The sequence below is a fragment of the Nicotiana tomentosiformis genome, chromosome 9 (genome assembly GCF_000390325.3).
Source record: "Nicotiana tomentosiformis chromosome 9, ASM39032v3, whole genome shotgun sequence".
Taxonomy (NCBI): Eukaryota; Viridiplantae; Streptophyta; class Magnoliopsida; order Solanales; family Solanaceae; genus Nicotiana; species Nicotiana tomentosiformis.
Window position 1 is genome coordinate 46,372,127 of NC_090820.1, and position 13,059 is coordinate 46,385,185.

Below are 13,059 nucleotides of genomic sequence, written 5' to 3' on the forward strand. Positions count from 1 at the left end.
ATAGATCAAGGAACAAAATGAGAAAATAGAATAGATACATGGAGTGCCGCAGTGATTAACGGAGTGGATATAGACAAATAATCACAACAGTCATGGAAACCAAGTGCATCACAACTACCAATACCGAAAAAGTTTAAAATGCCCGATATTCCTAAGTATGACGGGACTACTGACCCACGAGATCATGTTACTATGTTTATAACAGGGTTGAAAGGCCAAAATTTAACCAAGCAGGAAATCAAATCGGCATTGTTGAAAACATCTGGTGAAACCCTTACGAAGGGAGCACTAACATGGTATTCTCTTTGACCTGAAAATTCAATTGACTCTTTTGTTGAGCTTGCAGATTCATTTATAAAAACACATTCCGAATCAAAAAGTAGAAAAAAAAATGGAAGATATCTTCAAGGTAAAACAAGGAAGTACAAAGTTGCTGAGAGAATTCGTTAATCGCTTCTAGTGAGAAAGGATGATGTTACCTCGCGTACCTGATAATTGGGCAGCAATGACATTTGCCAGCAACCTGAGTGAGAGAAGCTCAGAAGCCACGAGATGATTAAATGAGAGTTTGTGGAATTTTCGAGCAACTACTTGGAATGATGTTTATAAAAGGTATAGCACAAAACTTAGAATAAAGGAAAATACAGTATCCCAACCAGCGATGGAGGATAGGTTCAGGTCTAGACAGTCAGAACTAGAATGGAGGTTTAGAAAAAAATAGGTACGAATCTTATTTGGGACATTCAGGGCGGGATCTTAGGCCGCAACTGGAATAGGCACGGTTTGATCAGAGATCACGGTAGAAGGAAGCAAGTTCCTCTTCTCGATTTCTAAAGGAACGGGATATGAGAAGAAACAACGATAAGAATTCTCGATAATAAATAGGTGATTATAACTTCAGCATCAGTGCTTCCGAGTTAGTATCAGTGTTAAGAGGCATAGGAGATAAGGTACGATGGCCCAAAGAGATGAGATCAGATCCTAACAAAAGAAGTCAGGAATTCTGGTGTGAATTCCACAATGATCATGGTCATAGAACTGAAGATTGCAGGCTCTGCAAGCGGGGGATGATTATTTATTGAAAAAGGGCTATCTCACCGACCTATTTAGTGAGAAAGGTAAGCGGTCTTATATGAAAAATAGGGAAGAGACATCGAAGCCCCCTTTACCAAAGAGGATGGTAAATGTAATAACTAGGGGTGAGGAGGTTAATGGAGTAATATACACAGCAGCAAAAAGAACAACCAAAATCACAGTCACCCACAAGAAGTGGATTCGACAAGTCTTAGAGAGAGAGCACATAGCATTCAACCATGAGGATACCGATGGCTTGTTCATTCCTCACAATGATGCGCTGGTAATCTCTTTACTTGTTCATGATACTAATGTCAAATGGGTTTTGATTGTTCCAAGTAGCTCTATCACTTTTATAATTATAACTGTGGTCAACGAGATGCAAGCAATTGGTAGAGTAATACCTAAGGCTTGGTCTTTGTCTAGGTTCGATAATTCAAGTGTCATAACAAAGAGAGAAATTACGTTATGCACTTTTGCCGAGGGTGTAGTGAAAGATACCAAATTTCAAGTGGTGGATGCAAACATGAATTACAACATGATTTTAGGGAGGCCATGGATTCATGATATGGATGCAATACCATCAACTTTACATCAGGTTATCAAATTCCCATCACAATGGGGAATTTATCAGATCATGTCAGACCAACGAGAAACAGGAGAAACTAATACGGTTGTTGTGGCAAGTGGAACGACCAAAGACGGGGATGAAAAATAGCAATTACTATATCAAACTTAGGAGAACATGCTTTCTACCTCAAGTGAAGGTGCGAGGAATGAAGTAGAAATGGATTCAAGACCTGATGTGATTCAGGATTCAGAAGAGAATGAAACAATTAAATCAACTATGGAAGAGCTCGAAGCTGTTATATTATTCATCCACTGGCTCGATAGAAAAGTTTATATCGGGACAAACTTAATCTTGAAGTTGAAAAGTAAGTTAATTGAATTTTTATGCACTAATGCTGATTGTTTTGCCTGGTCGCACTCAAACATGATAGGTATCCCACCAGAAGTAATGACTACACCCACCGATGAAACAAAAGAAGAGAAAGCATGGAGCATTCAAAAATCAGGTAATTCAAGAGGAGGTAAGTAAACTCTTAGCAATTGGTTCAATTCGTGAGGTAAAATACCCTAACTAGTTAGCCAACACTATTGTAGTATCTAAGAAAAATGGAAAATGGCGAGTATGTGTAGATTATACTGATTTAAATAAGGTATATCTCAAAGATTCATTTCCTTTACCACATATAAATCAATTAATCGATTCTACTGCTAGTCATGAACTTTTACGCTTTTAGATGCTTATTATGGATGTAATAAGATAAAAATGGATCCCCAGGATAAGACAAAAAAATTCTTTTATTACATACAGGGGGACTTATTGTTATAAAGGCATGCCTTTTGGATTAAAGAATGCAGGAGCTACGTGCAAGAGTTGGTGACTAAAATGTTTCAAGAACATTTGGGGAAAACCATTGAGGTCTATATTGATGACATGCTAGTTAAATTAGTAGAAGCATAAGATCATCTCAGGCATTTAAATGAAACCTTTGCCATACTTCGCAAATATAACATGAAGCTGAACCTTGAGAAATGCACCTTTGGTGTGCGGGTATGTTTTTGGGTTATCTTGTTTCTAACATGGGGATTGAAGTAAATCCGGCTCAGATTAAGTCAATCGAAGAAATACTGGATGAACTTAGAAGTAAAAAGGAAGTACAAAGACCAGCTTGGAGAGTAGTAGCTCTTGGGAGATTCATATCTAGATCCTCCAAGAAGTGTTTCATATTTTTCTCGTTATTGAAAAAGCAAAATTAGTTTGAATAGACAGATGACTGCCAACAAGCTCTAAAATATTTGAAAGCATACCAGTCAAAACCACTTTTGCTATCAAAGTCTAGCGATGGAGACAAATTACTCGTTTACTTAGTCGTATCCTAAGTGGCCGTAAGCACGGTATTGGTACGAGAAGAAAAGGGTACACAGTCTCCTATCTATTATGTTAGTAAATCATTATTTGAAGTTGAGACACTATACCCTCATCTAGAAAAACTGGCGCTAGAATTAATAATGACATAAAAAAGGTTACGATGTTATTTTCAATATCATCCAATTTCTGTCGTATGAAATATTTTGTATAAACATGAATTATAAGGAAAATTAGACAAATGGACAGTAGAACTTTGTGAATATGATATTGTTTATTAGCACAGGCTGCCATAAAGTCACAAGTACATGCAGATTTTGTAGTAGATTAGTTCGAGTTGACTTCCTGAATCTTAAAATGAGATATAAGCGTCTACCGAATCTAATATGAGGACTTGGACTCTATACACTGATGGATCTACAAATGTAAAGGGAGGAGGTTTGGGTATTTGCTTGATTTCACCTTCAGGGGAAATTGTTAAGCAAGCAATAAAATATGACCTTATTACTAATAATGAAGCCGAGTATGAGGCAGTAATTGCAGGTTTGGAGCTTACAAAAGGGATGGGAATTGATCAGATTGAAATCAAGAGTGATTCTCAGCTTGTGATAAATCATTTACAAGGTAATTACGTGGCTAGAGAATTACTGCAACAATACTTAGAAAAGGTTCAAAACTTGTTGCATCAATTCTGAGTGTGGAAAGCCATTCATATTACAAGAGAGGAGAATGCAGAGATTGATGCATTGGCAAATCTGGGATCACTAGCCCACGGGTCAAAAATACAGAAAATGCAATCATGGTGAATTTATTCCACTCACCAGTCGATCAAACTAAGAACGAGGTAAATTTTAATAATTTTATGCGGGATTGGAGAAATGAATTCATGAGATATTTGCAGTACAAAATGTTACATGAGGACAAAAAGTAATCCCAATGGTTGTGAATTCAAGCAGCTCAATACTGTTTAATAGAAAGTAATTTGTATCAAAAACTATTTGGTGAACTACTAGCTCGATGCTTTCAGCCCTCGCAAACTAAATAAGTTGTGGGAATCATGCTGGTGGAAGATCATTAGTTAGAACACAGATAAGATCAGGGTATTACTTACCAAAAATGAAATATGAGGCAGAAAACTTCGTAAGAAGGTGCGATAAATGTCAACAATATGCAAATAATATGCATCAACCAGCGACATTGCGCAATTCAGTTATCGTGCCATGGCCATTTATGATGTGGAGAATACATATTATAGGTCCTTTGCCGCAAGAACTGGGAAAGGTACGGTTTTATTAGTTTAAATTGATTACTTTTCTAAGTGGGTAGAAGTATGTGTCTTTAAACATGTACGAGAAAAAGAAGTTATAGACTTCATTTGAAGGAATATAATATATAGATTTGAGGTTCCAAAGGAGATTGTATGCGATAATGGACCGCAATTCGTAGGAACGAAGGACACCAAATTTCTCAAAGGTTGGTAAAGCAAAAGCATCAACGCCATATCATCCCATAGCTAATAGGCAAGCTTAGTCAACAAATACAATAATCGTCAACAGTATGAAGAAATATTTTGAAGCAGCAAAAGGCGGGTGGCCTGAGGTGCTACTGGGGTATTATGGGCCTACAGAACAACATCTAAAATAAGTATGACAGAAATACCATTTCACTTGTTTATAGCACTGAAGCCCTAATTTGAGTGGAGAAGGAGACTTGAGGAGGAACTTCGTACAAATTTGAATTTGGAAGAAGAACGATGGGAGACAGCTTCGATACAGATGGCAATAGAAAATCAAAGGATAGAAAAATACTATAACAAAAAAGCAAATGTTCGATTTTAAGATTGGGGACTTCGTCCTTAGGAAGATGTTTCAGTCAACACAGGCGGAAAATGCAGGGAAATTAGGTCCGAGTTAGGATGGACCATATCGAGTTCGAGGCATTGCTGGGAAAGGAGCATACAAGATGGAGACCATAGATGGGAAAGTATTACCTTCTAATTGGAATGCAATACACTTGAAGAAGTATTACTTTGAGCAAGTACCCACGATCAGGTATCTCAAAATTCATTATTTATTTGTTTATTTAAATTTTACTAACCTTTTTAGATGATAGACATAAAGCTAACCCAAGTCAGATGATGACATTAGACCTAAAAAGATACGCAGAATACTTAATTATTTTCGGTCAAGATTACAATAATTCTGATGGGAAAGGTTAAGCAGTCTTTATCTAAAAAGTCACCCTGACTCTCATATGTAATACATTTTTCATGGAAAGGACCAAGGAGGGAAATTGATCCAGTGTTCCTATTTTCATACTTCAAAGCTCAAACACTGGGGGGCTATACTTATTAAAGAAGCATATGAAAAAATGTGTCCCAGAGAAGAAAAATTCAAAAGTTTGGAGGAAAGTTTTTGAAGAAACTTTGAAGAAGAAAACTTTGAAGCTCAAAGATTGAATGGGAAGTGAAGAATTGAAAGTTCAAATAAAAACTTCTCAAATTACTTCATACGTCATATTAATATACCAATATGAGGATGAGACGTCATCTTCATTAGTTTCGATTACATAAAAGGACCCTCTTTTATAATTAAGACCGTGTGAATTTAGTCACGACATATTGAATCATTCATTCTACTAAGATAATGCGAAAAACATCTCAAAATATTAAAGTACAAAAACAAAGAATATAAAAACATGCTAAAGAGTTGATATTGATATTGTTTAATGTCTCCAAAAGACAAACAAAAACATCAAAAACATCTATTAAAAAAATAAGGAGCATCTTGGGAAGGAGCAAAAGAAGGATCAGCTAGGGGACTGGAAGATGAAGACTGAGGATCTGCCTATTAATCGTCTTTGCCTAAATCACCCTTGGAGCTTTCATCCTCTGGTGTGGAGAAACTATGGCGTTGTTGAGTAGTTTCAATAGCCTCTTTAGTTATGGAAAGGTCAGCTTTGAGAACAAATCCCTCTTGGCTAGCCTTAGTAAAAGTTTCAGGACGAGTGTTAAGGAAGGTCCAACTCACATCTAGATTAAGTTTATCATAGAGAGCCTTGTAGTCTTTTTCTAGTTATTGAATTTCAACCCTTAGCTCCTCTTTCTCAACATCAACAACATCATAAGAAACCTTCAAAGGTTTCAATGCAGAATCAAGGAGCTTAATCTTGCTGGAGGAGGCACGAAGGTCTTCTCGAACTTGTGTCAATCTTGAACTAATTCACCCGCATACACTTCTTTTTGATTCAAAAGTTCGTTCAAACTTCTAATCTCTTCAGTTTCCCTTGAATGTTGCTCAGCAAAAGAAGCCTCCATTCTTGCTTTCTCCTTTTCTGCCTGGTTAGCCAATGCTTTCACCACTGCTAAATGTTATGCTGACCTACAAAAAAATAGAGAAGAAAGATACTATAACCTAGAGAAGGAATAAACGAAATGATTAAGGGTAGAGAGATATACCTTGAGAGAAGAATGGATTACATCGCTTATCAGAGTGACCAAGGAATGAGAATCAAGTTTTTTCCTCTCAAGGGGGCCAATCAGAGGGTTCAACCAAACCACAACCCAGTTAGTTTTCTTTTGCAGACTGACACCCTCGGGGACATTGATTGTAACTTGTTTCATTCCACTCTTGGTAGAAGGTCCAAATTCGTCTCAAGGTGCAGCAGCAGGTGCAAGGGGGCTCATGGAAAGAGTGGCGAGAGATGGCTCTTCAGAAACGAAGCCAAATGCCTCATCACCCTCAAATCCTTGAGTGAAGAGCTTTTCAATAGGGATTGGAGGAGGGTCCACAACGAGTTCAAAAGTTTCTTCCTCTAAAATCACCAGCGGGGAATCTTCAGGTTCATCGACCAAGTGAATAGGTACTGACCTCAAAGGCTAGTTCTGAGGGGCACTTGGTTCATCTTCGAGAACAACTGCCTCCTAACCCGGGGTTTCTTCACTAAACAACCTTCTTCTTCTTCTTCTTCTTCTTCTTCTTCTTCTTCTTCCTCTTCATCGGAGGCAAGGGTTCTTTATTTTTCCTCTTCGAAGAGGACACATTTAAGATCTGCTCATGAGCTCTAGTGACATCAAGTCTAACAGCAAGAGTGGGAGAGGGTTAAACTCCGCAGATTCAAAATCTTGAAAACTAAAAGGTAAAGGATGTCAAAATAAAAAACGAGGAAAAAAGTACACATGGTAAAATAAAAGGTCATACCGTGGGTTTTGACTTTCCACCAAACTTTTGGAAAATAAACTTCCAAGTTCTTTGCTCCACAGGAGCAGCAGAAAATATTCGTTCAATCCAACCACGAAAGTTAGGAAGTTCACCAAAGAATTCCATGATGGCTAAAAAAATGTACGAAAAGGTTAGAAAGAAGGGAAAATGATAGCAGAAAGCAAAAGAAAAAGAAAATACTTATGGGTAAAATTTCACTTTTCGAGAAAATGCATATTTTCTTCTCCCACCAACTCAAAAGTTGGGACAACCACGAACCGACTATACCAACCCCGGTCACAATCATCTTCACATCCAACCAAAACACGCTTACACCTTGCTTTGAGTGTTAAAATACCCACACGAAAGAGTTTTTGGGAATATAAATGAAGGAGATGTTGAACAGTGAAAGGGGTAGAAACTAAACCCCAACAAGTAGCCAAGTAATGCTACTACCCTCCAAATTATTGAGCCTATCTGCTCTAGGAAAATATTGAAGTAGCGGCAAAATTGCAGAATCACTGGATCCATCGGGAGTTGAAATCCTAGGGTAAAAGGGTAGGTGTAGATGAATCAATAACCTTCACGGTATGTGGTTAAATGGTCATTGACACCAAGAGCTATGACTTGAAAATCATGTTTACAACAACACTCTCTGTGTATAAGAGGAAGCAGTCCAAATTTTATGAGGGAAGAATATCAGTCTACAGGGTTGAGTGCCGCTATGGAAGTAACTTCTTTGTTCCATGCCTCACAGTCGGAAACAAAATAAAACTCCTAGGGAATTATATCAGAAACTAAGGGTTATGGCAATGGTTCATTGTGATCCCTAGTTTTCGAAGATGACCTAAGAGTAACAGAGGATTTGGCTTTGGAAGAGGAGGTAGATTTTGAAGAAGTCATCTTAGAAGAAGAAGTGTTCTGAATTGATATTGAACCTATGCTACGAAGCCTACTACCTTTAATTCCACTCCTAAATGAATCCATAGTGGAAGGGAGATCGTATACTATTATAGTACGATAAGGTTCAAAAGGTGCAGAAGGGATAGAAGATTTAAAAGCCGTTGTTGAGGAAAGGCAGATACATAGAGAAAACCAAAGTTGCTAAGAGGATTCAGCGAAGAAGGTAAAAACGAAAAAGAGTAGAAGAAGTTTTAGAAGGCTGATAATATGGTATTTATAAGGAAAAAAAATAGCTATGGACCGTCATCATAGAACTGTCACATCGAAGTGACAAAGCCTTAGAAGCCCTAAAAACCCGCTATAAATTGCAGAGCCAATCATAATAAGACACTTATCTGGAGAATTAAATGGAACATACATAAGTATCTTCACTTCTGATGGATGTCATAATGATATCAGCAAAAGGCGGCAAAATATTTCTGCCATAAATAAACTCTCCACTTCCAAAATATTCAGAAAGTGTATGCTGACAGGTGGTATGGAAGTCAAAGAAATAAAGAAGAATGAAGAACAGAGAAGGCATAATTAATAGCCATGGTATCGTTTACAAGGATATCATGCCTTTTAGCAAGAAAAGAGGAAACATGAACAGAATGGATAATTAAGGATACTAGAAGCCAGAAAGATAGAAGGATCATTAATAGCCATGAATATGGAAAGCATAATTCCTGATTATGCGTGATTGGTCATTATTACCTTAACCATTACAAATCACCCATGTAACGGGTAATCAATATAATAAATGTTAGTAACGAGGAGGAATTAAAAAGGACGAGCTATTACAAATTGTACTCTTATATAAATTCTCTTACCGTATCTTGTATCCACATCGAGAAAATCATAAAGTAATACTATGAATTGGAAGAAAGCTGCAATTATCAATAAGATTTCTATTTCCTTATTCTATCAGTCCCGCTTTCCATTTTTTTCCTCTTTTATATTTGGAAAAGTGAAGTAAACTTGGCTATTAGAAACCCGAATTATTTTTTTATTTGCTTTGACCACAAATTTTGTTGTGGTTAAATAACAAACATTAAAGCAGAGTCAAGTGAATGTTGAGTGACATGCATTTCCCTCTATTTCTCCTCCTGGATTAACAATGACTAAGCATGATTGGTACTAAGAAGTAAAGATCCTATGAGAGTAGCTTATCATATGAGAGTAAGACTCATTCAAACCCATGAAAACTAAATGAGTCTACCATCTTGCTAAGATCAGAGGGATGTACTCTTTCTTCCTTAAGAGCATTCGCAACTGCAATGTAAACAAGTATCCAAACTATCTAATTCATCCCAGATTCTTTAACGTTAATGTAGTACCCAATAATATTAGAATGTTCTTTATCGGAATCACTAAGTTCCTTTTGCAACTAATAGAGTAAAGCTCCATTGCTTTGCCGAAATGTGTTATCCCTCCTTCCACATCTCTTTGGCAGTTTTTGAATAAAGAACACTCTCAAGAATATCTTTGGAGAGTGAATTTAATAGACAAGATATGACTGTATCATTTCATCTATTCCAAGCATTAAAGGACGGAGATGATGCATTTGGAAGTGTTGGTTTCATCAATGAATCCTAGTTTATTCTTGGTTGTCCTCGTGGTTGGGATTTTGGTTCATGACACATGAATTTTAAGTAATTAGACAAGTCCTTTGCATATTGGCTGCCAATGTTTATTCACATTTGACATTAAATTAACTACCTAAACCAGTGATTTTCAATAGACTCGTATGTGATGTTGCAACAAAATCTTATTTAGATTGAAATATCAACGGGGGTTGACAATAAAACATTAGTTGATTATAGGTGGTTGAGGATAGAATAAGGCGGTTGATTCTACATCATAAGAGGTCATTCTAGCATGGCAACTTATTTTACCCTATTACCCAGTCGAGGAGCTTCTGTGCAGTCTTCTTTCAGTGCACTTCCAGCATAGAGTTCTCATCGTGCTCCATCTATTTAGGGTTCATCAATACCAGGTACTTCTGGTGGATATTCTGGCTTATATTGTCTGAATCAATCCTTGCAATCATATCCGGTAAGAGGTTGCTATGAGTGTGGAGATCTGGGGCACGTCAGGAAAAACTATCCTCGTCGTTGAAGAGATTCAAGGTAGTAGGGAGGACAGACTATGATTCCTTCATAGGTTTCTACACCGCTCGTTCAACCATCTCGGGGTGGAGGTCATCTAGGATGTGGTCGTCCTAGAGGGAGAGCTTAGTCTAGTGGAGGTTAGGCAAGATGTTATGAGTTCCTAGGGAGGACCTTGGCTATTTCTTTTGATGCTGTTCTTGTAGTTATTATTTCTGTGTGCCACAGAGATGCTTCGATATTATTTGATCTTAGCTCTACTTATTCATATGCATCGTTATACTTTGCTTCTCATCTTGATATGCCATGTGATTCGCTTGCTACCCCTGTTCATGTATCTATACCGGTTGGGGATTCTACTGTGGTAGATCGACTTTATTGGTCCTGTATGGTCACTATATGTGGTTTTGAGATGAAGGTGGACTTTTTATTGTTAGATATGATGGATTTTGATGTGATATTGGGAATGGATAGGATATATTTATACCATGCTATTCTTGCCTATCACGCTAAGACTGTGACGTTGGCTATATCGGGTTGCCGAGGTTGGATTGGAAGGGCTCTCTCGGTTGTACTCCTAGCAGAGTGATCTCATTTTTGAAGGCTCAACGGATGGTTGAGAAGGATGTTTAGCGTATCTATCCTTTGTCAGAGATGTTAGTGCTGCCACTCCTAGTGTTGAGTCAGTGCTTGTAGTGAGGGAGTTTCTGGATGTGTTTCCTACAAATCTATCCGGCATGCCACCCGAAAGGGATAATGCTTCGATATTGACGTAGCACAAGGCATCTAGCCTAGTTCTATTTCACCGTATCACATGGCTCCTACTGAGTTGAGGAATTGAAGGAGAAAATACAAGAGTTGCTGGATAAGGGGTTTATCAGGGCTAGTGTGTCACCTTGGGTACACCAGTATTGTTTGTGTCACGATCCCAGATCCCAACTTAGGAATCATGATGGCACCGACTCTCTAAGACTAGTTAAGCCTAACACATGATAAGTTTTAACAAAAATAACCAACTTACTATTAAACATTAAACTGATGAATGAAATAGCGTAGCTAAAATCGAGCAATAGTTATACAACCCCAAAATCAGTAGTACGGAGTCATACGCTCTACTTAATATATTAGAATCTCTAAATATAATACTATTTTGAAAAGAAGATAAACAGTAGTAAAGATAATATCATATGGTGACTCCGTGGATTACAAGCATCAAACATGTATACCTTGAAGTCTCCGCAAATGTCAGAATCAACTCACTAGTGTCCGACACGATCAGAGGTACCTTGATCTGTACAAAAGTGTGCAGAAGCATAGTATGAGTATACGACAATGGTACCCAGTAAGTATCAAGACTAACCTCGGTGGAGTAGTGACGATGTAAGTCAAGACACTCACTAGATACGGAAAAATCTATGCAAATATTAATATAATGCTAACAGTGGAAAGAATATCAATATGAGGCTAACAAAATAAATAATGTCAACACAAGCTCACAATGGAAATAGAAGCAACAAATAACAACATGTAGTAAACATGTGATAACACTTCAAAATAATTAGAATACAGTTAAAAATACAAGTGAAGTAAATTAAGGAAAATAAATGACGGTCCAAATAATCCCACTATTTTGATCAGCTGCAGGTCTTGCAAATGCAACCTGGGGTTCGAATTTGCGAACCCCGCAAATGAGAAATATCCATCGCAAAAGAAATGTCTGCAAATCCCAGGGGATGTCGCAAATGCGACACTGACTTCGCAAAAGCGACCCATTTGATTGTATATGCGAAATATCCCAGTACAGGTTCCATTCATATTTGCGAGGCTGGCTTCGCAAATATGAAGCCTGCCATCCCACAACGCCTTCGCAAATGCAATAATTTATTCTTAAAAATGGTGACCGCAAATGCAAACTTGTGCTCGCATTTGCGATAACTACATAACCAACACACCAGCTGATGGAAAACAAGCCAAAACCAATGTGAAACACGTTCAAAACTTATCCAAGCCCTCAGGGCTCTACACCAAATATCCACACAAGTCTAGAAACATCATATTAACTTGCTCGCATGATCAAAATACCGAAATAACATCCAAAACAATGAATGGAACATCAAAACACATAAAATTTCATAATGAACTCAAGAATCCTTAGAATAACAACCAAGCGTCCGATTCCTATCGAACCGACTCGGAATGATACCAAATTTCGCAGACAACTTACAAATATCAAAACGGACCTATTACAAGTCGCAAAACCAAAATCCAAACCTGATATCCATAAAGTCAACCTATGGTCAAACTCATGAAATTTATAAACCTTTAAATTGCCAACTTTCGGCAAAATAAACCAAATTAACCTAGGAACCTCTGAATTCAAATCCGGGCATACACCTAAGTCCAAAATCACTTTACAATCCTATTAGAGTCATCAAAACATCATTTCGGGGTGGTTTTCATAAAATTTAAACCTTGGTCAATATTTCTAACTTAAGCTACCAAACCAAGAACCAAATGGTCTAAATCAACCTCAAACCTTCCCGAAACGAAACCAAAAAGGGGAACGTTGTGAAGCACAAAACCACAAATGCACATGTGTGAAGCGTCAAAAGGGGAAACGGGGCTCAAATACACAAAACGATCGGTCAGGTCATTATATTCTCCCTCTCTTAAAACAAACGTTCATCCTCAAATGTGCATAGAGACATACCTGAAGTGCCAAAAATCTGAGGATAACAACTCTACATGTCATGATTGGTGTCCCAAGTCACCTCCTCGGCCGGTTGACCTTTCCATTGTA

General features: G+C 37.6%; 1 protein-coding gene across 1 annotated transcript; it reads left to right on the forward strand.

Moving 5' to 3' along the window:
- Nucleotides 1–1,132: 1,132 nt before the first annotated feature.
- LOC104088427 (uncharacterized) lies at nt 1,133–1,792 on the forward strand. The gene has a single exon (XM_009593102.1). It carries the CDS (start codon nt 1,133–1,135, stop codon nt 1,790–1,792), a length of 660 nt encoding a protein of 219 aa, XP_009591397.1.
- The last annotated feature ends 11,267 nt before the right edge of the window (nt 1,793–13,059 follow it).